This window comes from Typopeltis vanoorti, chromosome 20 (genome assembly GCF_054136105.1).
Source record: "Typopeltis vanoorti isolate ZY-2024b chromosome 20, IOZ_Tvanoo_1.0, whole genome shotgun sequence".
In the NCBI taxonomy this organism is placed as follows: Eukaryota; Metazoa; Arthropoda; class Arachnida; order Uropygi; family Thelyphonidae; genus Typopeltis; species Typopeltis vanoorti.
Window position 1 is genome coordinate 96,040,277 of NC_143568.1, and position 26,403 is coordinate 96,066,679.

Genomic DNA, 26,403 nt, shown 5'->3' on the forward strand with positions numbered 1-26,403 from the left:
GAGTAATTTATTAAAAAAAGGGTGGCACACCAATTGGCAATTCCTATAGGTGGAGATGACCTGCAAATGCTTCTGCCTGATATCTCGACTTGGGCCTGGCTCCCACTGAAGAGACCTCAATAAAGGTCGAAACCGGTCTGGGTAGTGGCCCTTCCCTTAATGCATAGCAATAGACATATCCGCAAGGAGCTGTGTTTTGCATTATAGGAGATACTAGGATAGGAGTGTTGGTAGCTTGCTCCACCTTTGCAACGAGTTTCCCTGGTGTGTACCACCTTAACCCAGTCCTGAAGATACTTTCAGGCGCAAACTTTGTTTGCTCACACTTGGATAAAGGATTAAACTAAATTTATTATACTCTAACCAAGTGGAAAATAAACTTTCAACAACTGGCCTCCATCAACAATTCCATCCTCCTTCAATGCCTATACCCAAGATCGATAGATGTAAGAAAACTATCAATGCTTCCAAAACAGAATTTGAAAGGGCAAAAAGTAGGAAACGTGCAGCCTGCCCAAATGGCAGCTGTACCTTTTGGTTCTCTTGACAAAACAATTGGTTGTAACTTTTGCCCAACACTATTTCCACCCCTATCATACCCAGATGGCTCTGTTGCATCACCTCCCACAGAAAAAGTCATCAATCTCCTGGCTACACACTTACTCAATGCATAATTGACAATGATAAATTCCTCCCAAACATTCCAGCTACCCAATATATACAGTAGCCCTATATCCTTTTGCCAGAAATCAGAGACCTATTGTCTAAATTAGACAGACAAAAAAAGTCTCCTGGTCCCGATGGCATTACTCCAATTGTCCAGAAGGTTTGTGTACCAGAAATGACTCGTATCCTATGCTGCCTGTACATACTCTCTTACTCCACTAGTATCTATCCCACAGCCATCCTGGAAATTGGCCTATATTCAACCCATTCCCAAGAATGGGTTGAATATATGCCAATCACTGTCATCTAGCTACTGCCCTATCTTACTCACTTCAGTCCTATCTAAAGTGATGGAGAAAACCATCGATTCCCAACTCCTACACTGCCTTGAATGCACCCAGCTATTACGCGACCAACCACCAGTATGGATTCTGTTGCTGCCGATCAACAGATCTACTCTCATATATCACCCATCTCTGGATAAATGCTATGGAGAAATTTGGAAAATATCAAATCACTTGATACTTCCAAAGCTTTCCAAAGCAGAACTACTGCAATCCAACTGCAGTAGTTCTGCAGTTGGATTGCCAGCTTTCTGTCTGGATGCACACTATGTGTGATTGTAGATGGTTCCTTATCCTCTCACCATCCAACTAATACCAGTGTTCCACAAGGTTCTGTTCTCTCACCAACCCTCTTCCTTCTGTATATCAATGACCTACTTCAGTTGACCTCCAACCCAATAGAGAGTTTTGCAGATGACAGAACATTACACTCCTCCCTTTCATTTGATAAACCTTACTTTACACAACTCACCTCAACCTAACACAACCACCACTGCCCTCAATTGTGACCTCCAAGCCATCCTCCAATGTGGTTCATAAAACATTGTCAATTTCAATGCTAGTAAAACCCAGTTCTGTCATATTTCTCACAAAAAAAAGAACCATTTTCTCACAGTATTATTTTGGATAATACTCAAATTTCCAGACTAGATGAGATTTCTCTTCTCTTCTTGGAATTACCCTGACATCAAGCCTCTCCTGGCATAAACACATCACAACCAGTGCATCCTCAGCTTCCAAAAAACTAGGATTTCTGTTTTGCTCATGATGTTACTTCACTCTAAACAGCTGCTGACCTTACACAAATCGTAAATTCGCCCAGCTATTGAATACTGCTCTCACATTTGGAGTGGGGCCTTAAAATGCTTGACCCGATACACAGGAAAGCAATTAGATTGATTAATGACTATCTCTTACCAACTGACTCCTTCCACTTTTGCACAGACATTTGGTCTCTGCAATTTGTGTATTCTACAAATACTTCCATGGCATATGTTCATCTGAAACAGCATCGATAATTCCCCACTCAGTACAAAGCGTGTTGTAACATGTACAGCTGCCACCAAACACCCTTTCACAGTACACCATGAAACCTACAAAACAAGTTTCTTTTCCTCCTTTATCCTCGTTACTGCTCTACTGTGGAACAGTCTTCCCCCCCTGATGTATTTCCCAAGGAAAACAATATACAGGCTCTTAAATCAAATATAAACAAGTTTCTACCCATGTGCGGTACTAATGTACTATAGGTTGATCAACCACCCTCTCGTGTATGGGCTCAACATAAAATTTCACATGAAATATCATCAACAAATAAGTTAAAAAGGGCCTCAAGAACAGAACCCCGAGGCACAGCACTGGTTATCTTCCTTTTCTGATACACTGCTCCATCATACACAACTTGCTCATATCTTTCAGAAAGCCAATCTTCAATCCATCTAACCAATTTGCTATCTAATATGATCTTCTGCAGAAGTATATATGAGGAGTAACAATGAAATATTTTCTCCTTTTTCTCTCTTTTATTCATATGATCTTGTTTCTTACCTTGGCCCTCTTGCTGTTTTTTTCTCTTCTCAGCTCTACTATTCTCTTGATGTTTCCGCAATCATTCAAATTTTGTGCTTTGTAAGCATACTCTTCACAAGATTCGAAGCAGAGTTTTTAGATCTTATAGACCATGCTCTGGATAGGGTTCATAGAATCAAGTGAAAAAGACAACCATGTTCCATCACAGTAAATTCAGAAGAGAAAAAGTGTTGTTAGAATCTGCAGCTGCTCTCAAAAATTAGCCAATATGAATAAATATGGTTGCATAAAACTTCCCAAAATATGGAAAACACTAATACTTCGAGATCTCATTTTACATCCTAGGCAGTCAATAGGTGCCTCTCCAATATTCCTGTTACTGCGGCACACTGTGGAACAATCTTCCCCCTGATGTATTTCCTGAGGAATACAATATACAGGCTTTTAAATCAAATGTAAACAAGTTTCTCCTTTCCCAACCAGCTACCCATATACGGTACTATTGTATTATAGGTTGATCAACCAACCTCTTGTGTATGGGCTCAATATTAAAAAAGAAATATAAATACTTTGTAGTTCAACATATAACCTTTTCTGAATGGAATACCCATAAACTTACTCACTTCCCAAAAGAGAGAGTACTGCATGATCACTATCCCTAACTGGAAGCAGAATAGTTATGCCTTTAAATGAAATGCCCACTGACACTATTATCAAATCTAACAATTTGTTTTCAAGTTCCTTCTCTCACATGCTGCGTGAAGAAGTTCTCTCGCAATGCTCAATATATTAATTTCAATCCTTTCATGAGATTTTACTGCTACCCAATCAATATTTGGATAATTAAAGTCTCCCATTATGATTACTCTTCATGCCCATCTTTTCTATTTCATGATGCATTTCTTCATCGCTAGAAACCAATCCACCAGCTGTGTAAGAACATCCCAATATGTAATTAATCTTGTTAGATTCCACCTCACACCATATGGCTTCAAACTCACTGCCACATGAAATACTGTTACTACAATCATAGGTCTCAACACTAACTGGATTCAAGTGATTCAATATCATTAGCAGCAACCCCCCCCCCCCCTCCTATCTTGTCTATCCTTCTTTAAAATACTGTACCCTTTACACTCAATACCAGTTAGTATGTCTGATTCTGATAGCCAAGTCTGACTAATGCCTACAATTTGAGGTCTCAACATATTGACCAAGGCAACAAACTCTACCCCTTTGTTTCTGATACTCCTAGTTCATATACAGACATAATAATCTAGCTGCATGTTCTTTTGTATACAGTTGGAAAACTTGCAGATCTCTTTTTACACAAATTATGGACTCTGAGAGTGGTCTGAAAAGTTATCGGCCTAGACCATAGATGACAACACTATCGGCAAGATTTTTTTTTTTCTACGTAGGTACATCTGTCATAAGCATCCATGTGAAATTGCAAGTCATTCTATCAAGTAGTTCGTTTTATACAGCTGTCTGAAGCAAAAGTGTCTGTATCCTTTGAAATGGATAAAATTGAGTATCGTGCGGTTATAAAATTCTTTGTAAAAGAAGGTTTAACGGCAAAAGAAATTCATTCGAAGTTCATAAAAATTTATGGGTACTCTTCTCCTTCATTTTCGACAATTAAGAAATGGGCTGCCGAATTTAAATGTGGCCGTACCAGTGTTGAAGATGATCCACGTGAAGGATGTCCAAAAAGTGTAACACCAACAATCATTGATCAAGTGCATGATATGGTATTGGATGACCGGCAAGTCAAAGTGTGTGGAATTGCTGAGACTATAGGCATTTCAAAAGAATGTGTAGGATATATTTTACATGAAGAATTGCAAATGAAAAAGCTTTGTGCAAGATGGGTGCTGCACTTGCTCACAGCAGATCAAAAATGCACTCACAAGAAAATCTCTGAACAGTGCTTGGAGCGTTTTAACAAGAATAAAACTCATTTTGGGTGTCAATTTATTACTATGGATGAGACTTGGATTCACCATCACACCAGAATCCGAACAGTGGACAGAAGCGGTTGTTCAGCACCAAAGAGGGCAAAGTTGGTTCCATCAGCAGGAAAGGTCATGGCAACGGTGTTTTGGGATGCTAAAGGCATTTTGTTTATTAATTATCTTCAAATGGGTAAAACAATAACCAGGGAATATTATTCCGATCTTTTAACCAGACTAGGTAAAAAAATTCGTGAGAAAAGACCCGGTTTGCAGAAGAAAAAAATCATCTTTCATCAGGACAATGCACCTGCCCACAAAGGTGTGTTGGCAGCTGGAAAATTAAGGGATCTGCACTATGAATTGTTGGAACATCCACCCTATTCTCAGATTTGGCTCCCTCTGACTTCTGTCTCTTCCCAAAACTAAAACTCTTCCTTGCTGGTCAGAATTTTTCTTCAAATCAAAAGGTGATTGCAGCTGTAGAGGGTATTTTGCAGATTTTAAGAACCACTATAGGGATGGGATAATGGTGCTGGAGCATCACTGGAATAAATGCATTAGTCTTAAGGGAGATTATGTTGAAAAATAATTTTGAAATTATCAATCTGTTTTTTTCATTGTCAAGCCGAGAACTTTTCCGACAACCCTCATATTTAGTTTTTAAGGCTGCTAATGCATCATTATCTTTTAAGCACTTTGATTCTGATTATTTTTCTCTAAATATATTGTAATAATATGATTTTTTTAAAATTCCTATCCAATATCCAAGTAGTGGATTTCCCAAGAAATGTACCAATGTGGTACACTAAAACTCACAACATCTGCAAAACAATTGTTAACAAATCTAAGTCTGAACTCTGAAAGAGCTGAATGCATTAATCGTGCACCTTCCCCAAATGGCATTCATGCACTTTGCACTGCATGCCTTTTGAGGCTTTCTGCCAGAAAGACATCAGAATTCTTGACAAATTATATATTTAAAAAAAAAAAAAAGGCTTTTAGTTGTGATGGTATTTCTTTAATTGTACTTAAGAGATGTACTACTGAACTAATACCTGTCAGGGCTCTGTTATGTCACCCACTCTATTCCTCATATACATAAATGAACAGTTTCACTGACTTAAAAATCTACCTGCAGTTTTGCTGATGACAGTACTCAATCTACCCACTCATATGACAAACTTAGGATTTTTGAAGTGCAAAAAATATCTAAAGCTTCAAGATCTTCTACAACCAGTGCACTGATATGCATACTTTCCTTCAAAGGGGTGATGAAAAATCTAGTCACCTTTCATGCTTCCAAGATACTTCCCCTCTCCCATGCAAAAACGACCTCAGTTCTTCCTTTATCTCTAATAACACTCAGTTCAACAGTAAGATCATATTTCTCTTTTTGAACTGACACTTTAATGCATCGCTTCTACAGGCATCCTCAGCTTCCAAAAAACTATTTGTGTTACAAAAGTGATGCATTTTCTTCCTTAGAATACTTCTTTCATTTTTAGTGTGGCATAACAAAAACCTCTCTGAAAATTCTTAATATCAATCTAGAAGAGGGCGATATGGCTAATCTATACTACTCTGTCTCTCTCTCCTTGTTCAGCCAATGTCTCACAGTCAGTTTCAGCACTGTCTTTTCTACAGCTACTTCAATGAGAGCTGTTCAGTTGAACTAGCATCCATGTTCCCCATTTTTGCTAAACCTACAATGACATGAGTAGAAGCTGTCCAACATCCATTTAACTCCAACTGCTAACCTACTGAATATGCTAATCCCACTCATCTTTCATTACATTTAACACTGTTCTCTGGGTCTTTCTCAAAGACCACAATCTCCAGCTCTTGAAAGAAAAAGAAAAATTCCTTCTCTCCATCTCTTTTAATCCCACACACAACTTCAATTTGATATAGCTTCTGTTTCATCATGTGTTAAAGAAAAAAAAAACCTCACAAACAATGGCCTTCATGATTTACTCCAAGTGAAAAGGGAATTTCATGGGATAAAAATTTGACAATAAACAAACTTTTCTCTATAGGCAAAAGAAATGCTCAAACCAAATCTGATGGGCAAGATTTAACATTGCAAATATGAACAGACAAACATTCACTTCTTTATATATATATATATAGATAGATAGGTCTTAAACAAAAGAGCAACATACCATAAAATCATTACCCAGTTTATATGTACTGATACCATAATTATAGGTGAGTTCCATAACAAAATAATCACTTTCAGGACCATAACCAATCATTGTTTTGCTCCATTTCCCATCATAAGGTCTGGAGGGAAAAAATGTTACAAAGAGTTTATTTTTCATTTTATAAGATTTTTTTTTGTTTCATTTAATTACTATTATATTTGTTTAATTATGGTATTATTAAGGCAGAAAATGAAACACAAAATACCAAAATCATAAAAAGCTCTTAAGATTTAATATATATCTTATATTTAAAAAAAAAATGACATGCACCTGAAAATTAAGGTAATGAAATCTTAATCATTTGATACATATGGTACTTGAAGATTATTTTTATTTGAATATTCAATTAATACAGAATCTTACTTTTCATCCCATCTACTTTGATAAGTAACTTTGTTAAGAGATATACAGTACTAGTGTAGACAAAATTTAGTAGTCTGGTAAGTAGAGGACTTAAGAGTGTCAATTATCAAGAGTTATCCAATATGCATGTCATAAGGGGGGGGGGGGGAGGAAATATTATTCAGGCCTCCATGGAGTCAAAAGATATCGTGGGAGGTACTTTCTAAGAAACACAAGTCTATCAAGACTCATCGTGGGAGAACCTTCCTAGGAAACACCAAGTCTATCATACCAATCCTTGAACTCATTGACCATTCTTGCTCTCACCACTCTATTAGGCAACCACCTTCCATGCAAAGAAACCACTTCTCACCCTCTTGCTCACAGCTTCCTTTCATAACTTCCAGGGATGGCTCCTTGTCATGACTCCTTACTGCTGTTCAACCAAGTAAAAGAACTCCCCAGTGTCAACCCTGTAACCACCTCTCAAAGTTTAAAAGTCTTAATCATATCACCCCGCCTTCTTCTACCCACCAAACTCTGCAGTCACACTCCCTCAGCTGATCCTCATAACTAATATTGTACAGACCCAACACCATATTTGTTATCAGTCTTTATACCCTTTCCACAGTTAATTTATCCCTTTCAAATCCTGGGAACCAGATCCGAGAACAATAGTCTAAGTGTGGTCTGATCAGAGTCTTATACAACGGAATGATAACCCTTTTATCTCTGCAGGTCAGTGTCCTTCTCATAATTGCAGCAATCCTCTGTGTTACCTTCACCACCTTTGCAATATGTCCCCTAAATTTCAGGTTTCTATCAATCATCAAACCCAAATCTCTTGTCTCTCCTACTTCCTCCAGTTTAACTCCTCCCATAGAGTATGCAGCGTCCCATCAATGTGTCCCAAACCTCAAGACCTTACATTTTGCTGCATTAAACTGAATCCCCATTCATTTGCCCATCTGCTTAGCTTATTCAAATCCTCTTGCAGGGCTACCACATCTACACTATTACTAATAACCCTTCTCAGCTTCGCATCATCTGCAAACAACTGAAAATCCCCTTGCAATTGACAAACAATATTATTGATATAAAGGTTAAACAATATAGGTCCCAGTACTGAGCGCTGTGGAACCCCACTTGTAACCTTCTGGCTCTTTGATATTGCTCCACCACACACAACTCTCTGATACCAATCGGACAGCCAATCCTGAATCCAGTGACCAATCTGACATCCAGACCCATGTGCTGCAACTTATCATGTGGCACTCTGTCAAATGCCTTAGCTTAGTCTAGGAAAATGGCAGTATATGCCTTTCCTTCATCTAATCCTCTTGTAATTTTATTATAAAAGGCTAGCATATTGTTAAAACAAGAGTTCCCATTCACAAATCCATGTTGACTCTCACTGATAACATTACCCTCATCTGCCCAATTTTGTATATGGTCCCTCACTACTTTCTCCAAGATCTTACTAACTACAGATGACACACAAACTGCCTATAATTAGACACTTCCAGTCTGCTACCGCCCTTATGCAATGGCACTATCTTATCTTCCTTATATTCCATGGGCACCTTTCCCGCAGCCAGACTTTCATTGAAAAGCCAAGTCAAGGGCACTGTCAGTTCCTTAGCACATTTTTTCAAAACTCGTGGTGAAATACCATCCAGTCCCACAACTTTACTAACATCGAGAGTACTCAGTATGTGGAATACAGTCTCCTCTGGCACTTCTAAACCTTAAACCTTCTTATCCCTCTAGTATTCAAATTGACTCCTTCAGGATGAAATACTCGAATAAAGTGTTCATTGAACAATTCCACTGCATCAGTCACTCTACTCCCATTTTTATCCCACAATGTCATTCTTCCACAGTCATTTCTCCTCCTACTGGCCACATAGCTAAAAGTTTCCTTAGGATTTTCCTTGGATCTAAGGGCCAATCTTTTCTCATATTCCAGTTTCGTCTTCCTTACCATACTAGTCACCCTTCTGGCCTGTGTCTTATATTCTTCACGCATCTTCTCTTCACCTGTCTCCTTATATCTCTTCCATAGCCTCTTTTTCGCATGTAGCTCCTGTTTAATACTGTTTGTCATCCACTTTACTCCAAATTGTGTCCTCTTCTTCACTCGTGGAATACAGCTTACCATTGCTGCTAACAAATATTCCTTCACAATTTCCCATGCACTAATGATATCCTGGCCTTCCAATTCCTCTCTCCACAAAACTTCCCCAAGTTAACGTCTAAGACTATTATAATCACCTGCTTTATAATTCCACATACATTCCCATCTCTTTGATACTCCTGCATGCCTATTCATTTTCCAAGTCAAAACCATATGGTCACTCTCTCCAACTGGTGGGAGAGATGTCATTTCAGTTCTTATCAACTCTTCTAATGCTATGACCAAATCCAAAACTCTTGAAACTCTTGTTTCCTCTGTTACATGTTGCCTAAGACATTTATCCCTCAAGAATTTTAGAAATTCCATTCCCTTATTGCCACATGCATCTTCCTTTCCCCAATCTATACTGCTGTAGTTAAAATCTCCCATAACAATCATTCTTCTTGCACTTGCCACGCCCAACTGTCTCAACATCTACTGGTCCCCACCCTCTGTACTCCTTGGTCTGTAGCAACACCCCACTTGCCCTGTCTCATCCTGTCTTGCCCACCTGCACCTCACACCATATGCTTTCAAAAATCATTAGTTGCACAGCCTTCCAAAGCCTCCACTCTTAGAGGACATAGGTCATCACTTATCATAAGCAGTACTCCACCACCACCACCACCACACTTTCCCTTCCTATCCACCCAGTAACTTCTATTCCTGTTATTATATCCTCTTCTGTCAACGACATCTCTATGATCCCAATAATCTTTGGCCAGGCTGATACTATCAGTGCCACCAATGCCTCTCTGTTATTCCGAATACTCCTGGCATTGGTATAAAGCATAAAAATGCCATTGTTTCTATACCCAACATTATCCCCCTCTAGACTCCACTGGGCTCAACATTAACTGATGTCATTCCCCAAGTACCCATTCCCACAAAAGGCCACCCCTGCTACCATCCATACTGGGACACACTGGCTTGTTCAGAACAGCAATCTCTCCAGATGCCTACGTCCTTCCTCATTCAAATGCAGTCAGTCTCTCGCATACAATTCCTCTCTGCTCTCAAACATGCTCCAAGCATCCACATATTTGAATCCTCTCTTCTGACACATTCTCGCTATTATGCCATTCAATATCACCACTCTTCTGCTCAGCTCGACATTATCATACCTAGGCAACACACACACTATCTTTCCTCTCTCTGTCTTCTTTCGTACAGCCTCAAGCAAGAATCTCATATCTCTCGCTGCCCTATTTACACCAGCTATTTACACTCAAGTCATTTATCTACCATCACAATCATCTCATCCACCCTTTCACCTCTCTTAATTGCCATAGCCACACTTTCTATCATTCCTCCTGGCAAACACTCCTCACACATCCTATCTTGAACACCACGGATCATTGAGTCCCCATACATTACACCTCTTACCACCATATTCCTCGAATGTTAAAATGCATCTCTCACTCTCTCTCTTGTAACAGTTTCTCTCTGTGCTCCACCTACTTACCTGCTTTCCTGACATCAATCTATCTCTAGTCCCTGTGCACCCTTGCATTCCTTCTCTCCTGCTGTTTCCATTCTTTAAAGTAAATAGATATTCAAAAACTGCAAATGCTGATATTTTCTGAAGAAGAGCTATCACATCATACCAAGAAATAAAACAATCATTTCTATGAATCAATATGTTGAAACACATGTGAGGAAAAACCTTACTTATTGGTAAAGCAGTGGTTATACAAAAAATAAGTAACCTTGTTTTCTTATATAAACCTAAGCACCTATTAATTATAGAGCCTTTGTACTTATTACAGATTGGGTTTGAGGATATTTGGTGAAGATTGCTAATTCATAATACAGTGTAGAATAATAAGTATTTTTTTTTCAAATTTTTGCTAATAATACTGAGTGAATTTATTGTTCTATATGTTTGCGAGACAGACCGAGCTATTTAGATGTAAGTAAAATGCTAGATTTCCTTAAGTTCAGATATAATATAGATATATTGTCAGGACACCTATGGTGGTCACGAGGTCTTGGCTGGGTGAGATAAATATGTGCGAGTTTGTGCAGTGTAAAATTTGTAAGATGAACTTGTTGCAAAAGTTGAAAGATTTTTGGAGAGAGAAACTGGTGTGAGAGTGTCTAATAAATGCTTTGAAAGTGAATATGAAAAGAACAAATTATATGATAGTAAAGAGCATTGATAGAAAACCAGAAAATATATAACTATCGGTGCTAACACTGAAAGTACGGTGGAAAGTTCAGGAGAACATAGAAGACAAGAATAAAGAAATTGTGCACTTGCATGTAGTTCTTCAAAGGACAAAGCATGAGAATCGAAGGCAGCACAAACAGCAAGAGATCGGTCAACCTGAAAACAGGAAAAAAAACAAGAGGTACGGAGCCAAAAAGAAACTAAGAATGTTGGAAGTTTATTTTGCACTTGGTTCGACTATATAGTAAATTTAGTTTAATACTTTATCCAAGTTTAAGCAAACAGAGTTTGCACCTGAAGATATCTTCAGGACTGAGGTAAGGTGGTGCAACACCAGACAACTCCGAGCAAAGGTGGACCAAGCTCTCATCACTCCTTGTCTCAGTATCTCCCATAAGGGAAGGGCCACTAGGTAGTGGCCCTAGTGGCACCACCTTACCTCAGTCCTGAAGATATCTTCAGGTGCAAACTTTGTTTGCTTACACTTGGATAAAGGATTAAACTAAATTTATTATAAAACTAAGAATAATCAAGAGAACTAGCATAAGCAAATAATCATTTATGGTAATCCTACAATAAGAGGAATTCTTCATGAAAGTGATACAAAATCTTGTTTTTTCTGGTGCAAAAATTAATAATATTAGTAATGCTGCCAGAATGCAGAAAGAGAAGATGAAAGAATTAATTGTTTTGGCTGGAACCAATGACCTGAGAGGTGGGAAATGTTGTATGAAGGAGGATGTCAAAGAGTTGTTGTAAAAATCAAAAAAGAAGAATGACAGGGTGAAGTTAGTGAGTCTGCTGCCACACTATAATAGAGGCAACCTGAGGAGAGTGATGACAGCTAATGCATCAATACACATATTCTGCAGAAGGAATGATGTAGAGTTTGTGAGCCTATGACTTTAGTTTGATGGATGGAAAGATTTGTACAATGCTAGTGGACTGCACTTATGAGTGGTGACTTCAGGAAAATTGAAGCAATTCTGGTTGATGCAGATAAGTGTGTGTAAACGCCTCTGAAGCAAAGTGTGTGAAAGCACCCATGAAGCAAAGGAGCATGTGGATAAACAAAAAATGCAGAACATCTCTCTCTCTCAGGAAAAAAATTCGAATGAGGTGACTCAAGTTTGATGGATGGAAAGATTTGCACAATTACAAGTGGTGACGTCAGAAAACTGAAGCAATTAGGGTGGATGCAGATGAGTGTGTGTGAATGAACAAAAATGCAGAATGTAGTCTCTCAGGCAAAAAAATTGAATGAGGTAGTCAATTCAGAATGTAAAGGTAATTAGGGCCTAAGGAAATGCTACAGTTTCTATATACTAATGCTACAAGCATCAGAAAGAGGAGGGAAGAGTTTTTGGCATTGGATAGTGCTACCTCGCAAAAATTATAAACATTAGTGAGACTTGTCTAAACAGCAGATTGCATTGTCACAGGGATAGAATGTGATGGATTTAGTATTTTCAAGGACAGAATATACAGGATGGGGAAGAAGGGATACTGTTGATAACAGTAGATGAACTGCAGCTAACAAGATTAGGAGTAAATTGGGCAGATGGAAATTCTTTTGAGTCAATCTGGTGTGAGATTGAGGCCAACAGGACAATATAAAATTGGTTGCTGCTACAGGCAGGGGGGTCAGTGATGATGTGGAAGATATGTCACAGGGTAATACAATCAGTGAGATTCTAGTAACTACAATGAGGAGGGGGTATCAACTTCAGAGACAGATTGAAAGCAGGAAGGAAATGTACTTTATACACTTACTGAGAGATAATTACTTGAAGCAGAATGTGACAGAGGAGACTCAGGGTATGAGAGTGTTGGATCTTGTTACAAGATCAAAAGATCTGTCCATATAAAGGTATATTTGGAACCATAAGAAGGTGATTATGATACACTTAAGAGGAAGTTTGAAGCAGTACTATGACATAAAGATCTTGAAGGGAAAGATGTTCACAGTGCATGGAAGATAGTCGAGAGATATCTGGAGGAAGCAGGTCATACTGTATACCCAAAATCAGGAGGATAAATCAAGTAGAAGTTAGATGGATAAGTAGTAGCATGAGCTGCAAAAAAAGAAAATGTTGTGGAGAAAGATAACCAGCTAACTCATGACCAGTACAAGGATCAGGCAAGAAAGGTGACCAGCATGGTAAGGAAGGCAAAATCAGATTATGAGAAGAGATTAGCCAAAGAAGCAAAAGAAAATCCCAAAGAATTTTTTCATTATGTGATAAGTAGGAGGAAGAATAACTATGGAAGGATAACTTTAACAAGTGAGGTTGTAGAGAAAGTAACAGAGGCAGACGAAACTGGTGAGCTACTGAGTGACCATTTTACAAGTGAATATCATCCAAGTGAAGATATTGTGATGGCAGAGGTGACAGGGACTGCTGTGAGAACAGTTTTATGAATTAGAGATAATCATGATGTTGCAGAATCTGAATGCAAATATAGCTGTGGGACTGAATGGGATATCAACTTTCATTTTAAGAGAATATGCAGGGGAACTCGTGATGCCTTTGACTAGGCAGTTTAAGTCTCACTTCTGGCAAAGTTCCAAGAAAGTGGAAGGAAGACAAAATAATTCCTTTGCATACAGGAGGATCTAAGTCTGTGGTAGCAAATTAAAGACCGATCGGTATTTCAGGAATGGTGGTAAAAGCACTGCAGAAGTTGGTCAAAAAGAATTCAGGAAATGGTGATAAGAATATGATACTCTATGAGGGACAGCATAGTAATCTATTAACATTTTATAATAGGATGTCAGTCAAGTTAAATAAAGGGGATGGCTACACAATGATACTACTGGATTTTGCAAAAGCATTTGACAGGAATACCACATGGAATTCTATTATGCAAACTGCAACAAATGAGGATGGATATGAAACTGGTAATATAGATAAAAGGGTGGCTCTTGAACAGATACCAAAAAGTAGTATATGGAGGAGCAGAATACAGGAGAAGGCAGGTGGCTAGTGGTGCCACATGACTATCTTTGGACCATTGCTATTTAATTTGTACATATGTCATCTGTACATGATATAGTTATGGTAAGAGATAAATGATAAGGAAACAATTACAAATGATAACGAAATAATTTGAAGAAAGATATTCAGTTGTCTGCTGATGATGCAAAGTTGGGTAGGCTAATAGTTAATATTTAATCAAAGTGATGATGTAGAGAACTTGCAGGATGATTATACAAGTGCTGACATTATGGGCAAAACATAATGGATGTCAATTTAATGTGGAAAAATGTAAAGTTATGCATTTTGGAACACAAAAATTATAAGCTGTGTACCACACTGAGGGAACTGTACTTCAGGAAATTGATGAAGCCTAGGATTTGAAGTGGTAGTAGATAGAGAGTTGAGGTTTAAAGGGAACACTGCTAAAGTAGCCAGGGTAGCTCACAGGATTACTTGGTTATTGAAGAACACACTAACAAACAGAAGCAAGGGAGTTATCATTTCCTCTTTATAAAGCTCTGATGACCACATCTAGATTACTGTGCTCAGGTCACCTGAGTTTCTTGGCAATTAAGAAGCAGTGAAGAGGATTCAGAGGCAAGTAACCAAGATGGTGAGTGGTCTGTGGTTTGCAAATTGCAAAAGTTGGTTGATAGGAAAAGGGAGGAATATGATAGAAACATTTAAGTTATTTACAGGATTTTATAGGATTGATACAGGGAAATGCTTCAACATTTGACTAAAGGAAGCAGAACAAGAAGTGATTCCTGGACGTTTGGGAAGAATGTGGTTAGCAAGGGCATGAGGACTATATTTTTCACTTTGAGAGTGGTGAAGGAATGGAATGGGCTGCCTCAGTCAGTTGTAAGTGCATTGTCTGTTAAAGGTTTCCAGGAGAGGTATAATAGATATTGTGTTGATAGTCTGAGTCTCCAACGGCGAGTCTTAGGACCCCACGGAGGTGTCTGTGCAATAATAAAATGGAGATAACACCACCTTTTATTCCCCGAAGAGAATAGACAAAACTCCTTTGGTCCTAATTTATGAGTCTCCATCATAGTGAGCTTGAACTATCAATAAATCAAAACTTGTCAGGAGAGAGAGCATATGGCAGACAACTGCCACCAATTCCTGGCTCTTAATCCTAGCACTTGTATTATTGTCTGTAACCATGCTAGTTTTATGGCTGCTTTTCTTGAAATGCCTGTTAAAAACCTTTCTGGAAGAGAGTCCTACTTGCCCATCCTAGAAATCGCCTAACATGAGAATTGGTTGAGAGGCTTAGAAAAAGTTCTTCTAGTGGTGACTAGAAATGAGCTTACAACAGTCCTTTTTTTAGTGGCCTAATGCTATGGATGCAAATGCCATTTCCACAGAACTTCACAAGCATGCTCATAATATTACAATGATGTGAAACTCTAGTTATTAGTACTGTTAATCTTTTTTTTTAACCAAAGTTTAAAAAAAAAAACATTAACAATACTAATTGGCAAAGTAGTCATTTTTACAAAGACTAGATTTCTTTGTCAAGAATATCTTGTGAAGGCTTCATCAGATATTTTTTCAAAATGGAATCAGCTGTTATACAAAATTCTTGTATTTTTCCATTTAACTGTTTCAAGTTGAAGTATATCCAGTCATACCAGAAATTACAACAGAAGATCACAGGATCCTTGTGATCTTCTATTAGGATTTCAGTTAATTTGGAAAGAAATGAATACAATTCTGTCCATAATAGTAAATAATAAAGCAAAAAACAAAACCTGCTAATTATCTTGGTATGGAAGTGCTAGTAACTGACAAAACATTCACATCACTACCTCTGGTAATGCACTCCATGCAACCACCACTCTCCAAGCAAAATAATAAAATCCTCATGTCTTTGCTAACCACACACTTACATAACTTCCTAGCTCTATCCCTTCTGGGCATATATTGAAAAACTTCCTCCACATCAAACTTATAAAACTCCTCTAGTAACTTATACATTTCTATAATATTCTTCTTACAATTATCAACCAAATTTTGAAACTTGCAAACCTTCAGTCAATCCTCATAAGAAAACATCACTCACTCACTCACACACACACACAACAGTTCCAACTTGGTCACTTGACTCCTCTTCGCTACTTCTTCAACTCCAAGAAACCAAATCCATGAGCAATCAAGCGACGACATCTACAAATAAATGGGCATGGCTCAGAATTAATTCGGTGTGCTTAGTTTAGAGATAGTACATACAGCAAGAGATAGTGGTTACTTCATTCACATATTATTCTGAAGCCCAAAAAAGGAAGCTTATCTTTTTCTTTTACCAAAGAAAAGCTGGTTCTGAAGGTACAAGCTTCTGTGGTAAGAACAGAGATCAAACGTAGCATAATCACACTGCCTGGGCTGCAGTATTAGTTGAATGCAAAAAACAAAATAAACTTATAACAGAAAATGTATGTGCATGCACATGCAAACAGACACACAAAATTTTCCCATTGAATCTGGAATGCCAGAGCCAACTTGCAAAAATTAAATCCACCCCAAGTTTTAAATCTATTTTGTTATGCCTCAGGGCATATTATTGTTGTCTTTGTCTTGTATCAAATAAAAGGGTGAAATAGGCAGCTATATATATATATATATATATATATATATATTTATAAAAATAAATTTAACTGACTAGAACCCGAGAAAGTATAACAAAAACCTTTAATACATCACAACTAGTTTCATCAGTGCTCCGAATTCTTCAGGTGAGAAATAAAAACATAAGATATAAAATAACACGGTAAAAAATGAACTTTACAGCTTAATAAAAAGCAGAATAGTAACAGTCATATTTGAATAGGTGACCGCATGCTACCGTTGGCATGAGTAGAATGTGTGCGACAACTAATTTTTGAGCGCCAGTACTGGATTACTGCGCTATGGGAATCAGGCAAATTAATTGTAGCTTAAATGTGAAGGGTCCAGAACTATTTCTTTTGATTCGATAATTCTTCTTTCAAATTCATCCTTGCAAATATATAAATTAGTAGTGCGTTCCCAATCAACTTGATGTGGCTGTTCTTCAAGGTTAGAGTTTACTGAGAAAAGGACATGACTGGAAAGGGCGCTCGCTCGTGCTCTACTGTAGGAGATGTCACGTCTATGTTCCTCAAGACGAAGTGAAACAGATTTGGCTGTCTGGCCAAAATAAGTTCGACCACAGTTGCACACAACTTTATAAACACCAGGAAAATGTAGATGGTTGTGTTTTGGTTTTGGTCGTTTCAGAAAAGAACGAAGTTTTGGCAGCGTAGTATAGTCGGTCTTTATGTTGAATTTTTTCAGAATCTAGTTTTGGGGTAAGAGTGCTGATAAAAGGTAACTGTATATGAGTGAAAGGGTTGGAGTCATCTTCTTGTCGAGGATGTTGGCGTGGTCTCAAATGTTTAGTGATGTTACGAGACGAATATCCATTATTTAAGAAGGTGTTTTTCAGGAAGTTAAGCTCTGTTTGAAGGTCTTCTTCTGTGGAAATGAGACATCTTGTATCAGTACTGGCGCTCAAAAATTAGCTGTTGCACACATTCTACTCATGCCAATGGTAGCACGCGGTCACCTATTCAAATATGACTGTTACTATTCTGCTTTTTATTAAGCTGTAAAGTTCATTTTTTACCGTGTTATTTTATATCTTATGTTTTTATTTCTCACCTGAAGAAGTCGGAGCACCGATGAAACTAGTTGTGATGTATTAAAGGTTTTTGTTATACTTTCTCGGGTTCTAGTCAGTTAAATTTATTTTTATAAATGTATACATCCCGAGTAAATCCTAATTTCAACAAAATATATATATATATATATATGCCATTTTTTGCATGATAGATTAAGATAGTTTAAGTATTGTTTAGAAGATGTTAGGATAGTAATTTTTATTCAAAGTATTCCATAAAGAAAAAGGTCTAATGGACTTTATCTTGGCAATGAAAATTATTAAAGAATAATAAATACACTGGTTCCAAAACCTAAGAATAAACACTATTCTGAAGATTACAACTGAAAATTCAGACAAATCAGCTTGTGGCAATTTATGTAACTGATGGTTTTGAGTAGAAAGTTGGTACACATTCAAATTTTTGAATCAGGCACAAATGGTTCATGTGTTAGTAAATCAAAACTTTTCAAGAGAGAGAGCATATGGCAAACAGGCTGCACTAAGTGAATTGTTTGAAGGAAGCTCTTTTTATGAACAAAGTTGCAAACTTGGATGTCTTGTAACCTCTCATAGATGTCATCTAGATGATTTCATGCAGGAAAGAATTACTGGAAAGCTTGAAGAAGGCCACAGAATTACTGATATTGCCAGAGAATTTGGAATCTCACATAGCATTGTATGCAGGCTCTGAGCACACTCGATTCATCGAGTGAGCTCAGAGAAACATCAATTTGATGTTTCAAACTGATGGAATGTTTGAATGGAATTCAAACCCAGACATTTGATGAGAGGTTGCTCTTGCTCAACCACGGAGCAGAAATTCAGATTTTTGGTTAAAACAGCAAAACATAATCGACACGCCATGGCAGGTAAGCTTGGAAAGTCAGTTCCATTCAAGCACAGGTACATGGATATCTCAACAAACTGTGGCAAGATGTTTGTGACAAATAGGCCTATGTGCCTAATGGCCTGTAGTCTGCATCATTTTATCCACAGCGCAACATCATAGAGCATGTTTTCAGTGGTAGTGGTGTATCCATAAAAATTGGACAAGACACTAATGGATAAATGTACTCTTTACAGATGAGAGTCATTTTAGTCTTTCCTCCAATTCTAGATGACAGTTGATCTGGCGTGAAAGTGGTACTGCTTACCATCGCAAGAATTTTACCATATACATGAGCAGTGGAGATAATTTTTGAGACCAAGGATATTAATCGAATTGAGTGGCCAGCATGCTTCCCAGAACCCAACCCCATAGAACAATTTGGGATACAATAGTGAGACTCATTGCTGCTTGAAATTCCCCTTCCAGGAAACAAACAAGACCTTATCCTTGCTCTGAAAGATGAATGGGCCAGTCTAAGAATTCTTAAATCATTTGGTGCTAAGCATGGTACATTTTGAGAGCTGCATTGCAGTTCAGGTTGGACATATTCCACACTGATGTCTCTCTGCATAATTTTCTGTAAGCAATGTGCATCAATTTCTTAACTATGTCCTCAGGAAATTTGTAACTTTTGCCAAAAATGTATTATCATTTAATTTGCACAAAACTTATAATGCATTTTTTTGTAATATAATTTATTGGTATGCTGGTGTTATAAACATTCTCTATTTCTATTACATATTTCTCAATCCTGCTTTGTCTTCTCTTTACTTAAAACTTTGCAAACTGTAAATGGTTGACTGCCTTAACTAATGACTGGCGCCATTTATTTATTTCTACTAGATCTTATTTCTCATGCTCTATAGCCTAACAAGTTTATTTGTTTTATGACTATGAGTTAGACTACATATTGAGTATGAGATTATAAGATTTTAAACTAAAAACAAAACAGATATTGTTAGCATTCCCCGCTTATGTGAATCTTTACCTTTAATTAGTCGTGGCTTAATTATTGATCACCATCTTATGCAGGCTAGAAATTTTCAGGATAGTGCACTGACAGAATCAGTCTAATGTGTTGTTCACTTTGATTTAATTAAATCAAAGAGAAATATTTAGTTTGATTCACATTAACATATATATATATACACGTGGGCTGTTCAATAATAAGACTAATTTTACTGTGGTAAAACCACTCATCACAATATTAATTTCTGTAGAATAAAGAAATGTTGCTGTCTGTATTAACAAAGGAGGTTGATAGATGGTGTATATGGGCTGATGTGCCAGAGTGTCACGTGACTAAACGCAAGCTTGTTTTGGCATGCCTACGAGGCGCGACCAGTCTTCGAAATGGAAGCGTCCTTGGAACAGTTATGCGATTAAATTTTGTGTGCATTTGCAAAAATCGGCATCGGACACTTTTAACATGATATGCGAAGCTTTCCACGATGAAGCAATGTCAATGGCAAGTGTTTTTCGCTGGCATAAAACTTTTAAGGAAGGAAGGCAATATGTGGAAGATCTTGAATGTGAGGGAAGACCTTCAATGTCCATCACAGAGACAATGATCAACACAGCAGCGATTATCATCAAGCACATCAAAAGGAAGCGTCCATTGCTGAAGAATGGCTTCTTACTGCACCACGATAATGCAAGGCCACATATTGCTGGTTGTGTAGTGGACGTTTTGCAGAAGAACAACACAGATATCCTACCACACCTTCCATACAGTCCTGATCTCGCACTGTGCGATTTCTGGCTGTTTCCTCAGCTCAAGAAACCACTAAGAGGCCGCTATTTCGAAAGCAACAAAGCATGTGTAAAAGCTGCGGAGGCGGTTTTGAAAAACTCTCAAAAAATGGACTTTTGCATGTGTTTAAGAAGTGCACGCAACGTTGGGACAAATGCATTGCATCTCACAGTAGTTACTTCGAAAAAGACCATGTAAATGATGATGATTAAAGGTAATCTGTTTTCTGTATAAATATAGTCTTATTACTTATTGAACAGCCTATATATATATACAGTTTATTACAATTCTTTGTTATTTTCAATTCTTCCTAATTCAAACTTAGTTCTAATTTACTTCCTTAAAACTAAATCACAATCTAGATTATCCTGCCAGTCATGTATACACAAACTGACAATAAAGCATACCTCGAGTAAGCTTATTTCAATATCGATTTACATTATCTTATTGTACCCATAAACAGACACTCTTGATGTACAATCTTGTTCGAATTATCACATACATAAGTACTTACAATTCTCATTCAGCAGTGCCTCTTACATGAATTTTTGTTCACACAAAAGTGCTCCCTTTTGTCCTTCTTTCTTTCTGCTGGTTCATTCTTGATTTCCTGGAAAATTTCTTCCTTGTCCGAGTCGTCGATTATTTCATGCTCTATATGACCCTTAACATGGCAGCAATGTGCAGCTCTTTCCTTTCAATTCCCGCATCAGACCTCACGTGGCAGTGGATCCAGTAAGAGAAGGTGAAAACCCTAAAACAAAGTCTTTCTCAACATCTCACTTTATATAGACCTGGACTTTTGAGAATACCACCAGAGATTAGCTCTACTAACACATTCCTGAATGCTAATAATGACAAGTTTTTTCCTAATATCCTCATTTTTAATGTGATAGTACCATTGATGCCATCTGTTCACTCCACTAATCTTTCTCAGAACTCTCATCATATCTCTGGTCTCTAGTCTTTGATTAAGTGTTTTATTTCTAACCCTGCTCTCAAATCCATAAATTAAAATGTTTGAACACTGTCTTATATACAATTAATTTAGTGTCTTGACTAGTTTCTTTCTTATTCCATATGAATTCATTCAGTTGACTTCCTATCATACCAGTTTTACTAATTCTGTTGTTCTATTTCCATATTTAATTTACAATTGTCACTAAAAATTATGCCTAAATAGCTGAAATGTTTTACTTGTTCTAAAAGTTCACCATTCAGGATACAGTTGATGGTTTCAATGTTCAGTGTCTAGTTTCAATGTCTGTCTTTTTATTCTGTTTTTCATGCTAAATTTATTACAACAGTTATTCAGTTTAGCCAGGAAATCTTGCAGATTTGTAGTGGATTTATTCAGAAGGATAAATCATCTGCATAAAGAACTAAGATTAACATTGCCAATTTTACTATGAGATTTAATACCATTTTCCTTCATAATGTGATCCATATAGATAATGAATAACAGTGGAGATAATGTGCACCTTTGTTGGACACCTGATTTAACATCAAACAATCTTCCTGTATCTCCTTCAATTCTAACTGCTGACTTACAGCTTAAACAGAGACTATGTGTTGCTCGATATAATGTTCCATTCACACCATATAACTGTAGAATTTTGAGGAGCTTCCCTCTTGGAACCTTGTCATATGCCTAGCAACTTCTATGTAGTAAAGATGCCTTCTTCCATTTAATCCTCTGTGATGGAATATCCAAATCATGATCTGCCTATCCATGTAATTTGCAGATGTAATTTTTGTGTTCAAGTTGTATGTTAATTGACGTTCTGTCAAAAAATAGGCTAAACTGTAGGCACGAGGAACTTTATACACTCCAGGATGTGTAAGGGGATAGAGATGATTTTTAGGAAAACATATGTTATTAGTGGAATGAGTGGTCTGAAAATGGTATGGGATTATATTTGTGGAGAACTTCGGGTATATTTTTTTATATACCCTGAATATAAGAGATGGGACAGTTTTAAATTGATCTTGTGTGTTGGTTTCAGGAAGGAGGGGGTGCATTGCAGTATCGTTTTATAATTCACTATAGGTCTGACAGACTTTTAGAATAAGCATCAGCCATGAAGTACTCCCCCAATCTCAACAAATATGGCTGCATTAAAATGCCAAAGATATGGGAAAAACAGTTAGCCTTAGATCAAACATAGCCTGACTTCTCCAAATTAACTTTATGGTTAACTGACCCCTAGAAAGTACATTAGTTCTTTTTCGGTTCAAATTTGAATTGTTTCCACAACTGTCTGAGTGTTTGTCACAATTGTAATATGTGGTCTGAAGATGGATATAAATTCAGCAAAATATTAATAAATTCATTATTATTTTTATGGCTATTTTGCCTGCTTTCATTTAGGAGTGCCCCTTTATTAATGTCATTGGCATTTTATTCAAGAATTCTTAGGAAATTGCAGATGTATTTTAGAGACAAATATATATAGCATAATAGAAGAAAATTCCCACATACCTTTTCTTGGATGTTGTTACCTGTCTTCTTTCTGCAATGTGCATACTTCTGCTGTTATGGTGTTAAAAGGGAAGTGTGGGGGTAGGCAATGTGGGAGAATTAATTTCAAAAAATCCGTTTTTTTTTATATAATATATACATATATTATTTTTAAGGGTGGGTAGAGCGCTTTTTTTTGTAGGGTGGGAAAGAGATGAAAGAGGGGGCTGAAAATAGAAACTGTTTTCTTGAGGAAGGGGAAAGAGTTTATGGAAAAAGGGGGCCAGAAAGAGAGAGGGTTAATGGGGCGCAAGCCATTTTGACTGTGTGTGTTGTCGTCTGAACTCATACCATTTAGTAAATTCAATTAACTGAACTCAATTTTTTCTCTTAGTGCTGTTTATACCATGAAGTACTTATGAATAACCAACAGCACCTAAGCCCAAGTATACATACGTGTACATAGTTTTGACATGTGTATCCATTAAGTTTTTCCCCCCTGTGTTTAAAAGGGCACCCAGAAAACCATGCACATTATGCAGATTACTGCAAACAAATAGAATGAAGAGTAACATTTGTGTGAACAAAAGTGATCTACATGCTTTATGCAAGTAGAATTTTGTGAACCACAATTACTTGGGGATCTCCACAGAACTCTTCAGAACTCATTTTGGATCTGTATGATGAAATCTTGGGGTTGGACCTCACCCCTACAAAGCACATCCCTCAGGTGGCAGATGAGGGGAGCCCAAGTGGCCAGCTCCGAATAATGAATAAGGAGCTGTAGACCAAAGGCACACTTCAGAACCATGGTCAGTAGAAGTGCTGTAGACCACTGTAAAGATACAAGCAAGTAGAAGAAGAAAAAGGCCTCCAGTCCTGCGTGGCTCTTTGCAATCCCAACAAGGTGATGATGAGAAATCTGTAACAGCAGGGGGTGCTAAGAATCCCGCAGAGGAAGATAGACCACCATCTGGAAATTCAACCCTATTTATTGGTTCTTTCAACACTCAAATTCTGTCTTCTGACTCCCATATTGATTTCCTGTTTCAAAAAATGCAAAATGTAAAGTTTTATGTCCTTGCTAATTGTGAAACCCAAAGAAGCTCTGAATTAACAGCAAAATGGAATAACGGCAACCAAATTTTCCTGGGAACTGCAGATAACACTACAAGGACTGGAGGAGTTGCCTTCATCATAAATGAAAAGCTAACTAAAAATATTATTTCTTGCACAATCCATTCTGAACGACTAGGAACGCTAAAATTTAAAATAGGAAAATCAGTAACAATAAAAATAATAGTAGTCTCTGCACCTACTTCAACAGCTGACAAAGAAGAAATAGAAAAGTTTTATGAACACCTACGAGAAACATTACAGAAAAAAACAACATACACTATAGTGTGTGGAGATTTCAATGCAAAGATTGATACAGGATCTATTGAAGAAAAATACATTAGACCATGGGGGAAAGGGGAAAGAAATGAATGAGGTGAACTCCTGGCAGAATTTGTTGAAGCAGAAAGGTTTTACATTATGAATAGTTTCTTTAAAAAGAGAACTGGAAAAAGATGGACTTGGCAATCCCCAAATGGAGAGACAAGAAATGAAATTGATTATATTCTAACAAATTGCAAAAGAATAATAAAAAATGTTGAAGTCATTGGAAAAGCTTACCGTGATATTCATTCAGCCCATCACCCAATAAGAGCCACCCTCAAAATACATAAAAAGAAAAAAATGAAGAACTCATACGAGCACAGTTCAACCATAAAAAACGCTCAAAACATATAAATCCAGAAGAATTTAGAAAAAACGTGGAAGAAACCGACTGGAAATTAAAAAACAACATCGACGAAGGTTTAACAAACTTTAATAATCATTTATTGAAGTGTCAAGAAAGAGCCTCCTATGAACTTCCTCCTAAGACCAGGGAACGTCTATCAGCAAGAATGATAGAACTATTGAAGAAAAGAAGAGTACTGAAAGATACAGGAAAAGATCATTTAGAATGTAAAATTATCTGTAAACAACTGAGGCAGAACATCAAAGATGGCTATAATATATATATATATATATATATATATATATATATACATATATATAATGACAAAATTTGCAGAAGCAGTTAGGCTCCATAGTAGCCTAAAAAAAAGTAAAAAAAGAAATAAGTCTGAAGCAACCACTACCATCAGCCTTCATAGACAATCAAGGAAACAGATCCACAAATAGAGGTGAGATGGAAAAAATAATAAAATCGTTTTATGAGAACCTTTACTCATCTAAACAGGTAGTCACAGTGCCAGATGAAAATTTGGAAATATCATCTATCCTACCTGAAGAAGTAAAAATTGGCTATCCACCATATGAAAAATGACCAGGAATTGATGGTATAAAATCCAATGAATTAAAAATGGGTAGACAAGTACTCTTTAAAGCTCTAACAGAAAAATTTATTTGACATATACAATTAAGGAAAGCACCTCCTGAATGAAAAACATCAAAGACTATAATTCTGCATAAAAAAGGTAATAAGGGAGATATAAATAATTACAGATCCATCTGTCTATTATCACACACATATCATCCTCTGTCCAAAAAGAAACTGAACTTTTGATAGAAAATAAAACACAGGCCAATTATAATTATTCAAATCATTTATTTCAATCAATATACTCTCTCTCAGCTTCGATACAGCATTTGGCACGGTCAATTAATTTGTTAAATGAGTTTTTTTATATCGTTTTTTGGGATACAGTTGAGGGTCGTCGTTACTGCCTCTTGAAGGTTTTCAATTGTGTTGTATCACTTTCCCTTCATCGGCAAATGAAGTTGGGGGAAGAGAAAAAAGTCACAGGATGCTGAATCAGGTGAATACGGTGAGTGATCCCACACACAAATTTGGTTTTTGCTCAAAAACTGTCTAGCAATGCTCGAACGATGAGATGGTGCATTACGTGCAAAAGTGACCAGCAGCCTGCATCATGATATTCATGCCGTACACAACGAATTCTCGCTATCAATCGCTTCAAAACTTCGAGATAAAACTCATCATTGACCGTTTGACCAGGCAGAATGAATTCCTTGTGGATAATGCCCTTGGAATCGTACAAACAAATCAGCATTGTCTTTACTTTTGGCTTCTCCAAGAGACTTTTCTTCGGATGCTCCTCTTCTGGTGGTCTCCATTTAGCACTCTGGCGCTTTGTTTTGGGCTCATACTCAAAACACTATG

At 37.2% G+C, this 26,403-nt stretch overlaps 1 protein-coding gene across 1 annotated transcript in view; it reads right to left on the minus strand.

Annotated features, from left to right (window-relative positions):
• LOC150095686 (glyoxalase domain-containing protein 4) overlaps positions 1 to 26,403 on the minus strand; it is a 124,045-nt gene that overhangs the window by 60,361 nt on the left and 37,281 nt on the right. The window contains exon 4 of the mRNA XM_090409981.1: positions 6,661 to 6,781. Within this exon, the coding sequence (XP_090266107.1) occupies positions 6,661 to 6,781 (121 nt within the window). The remainder of the gene's footprint in view (positions 1 to 6,660; positions 6,782 to 26,403) is intronic.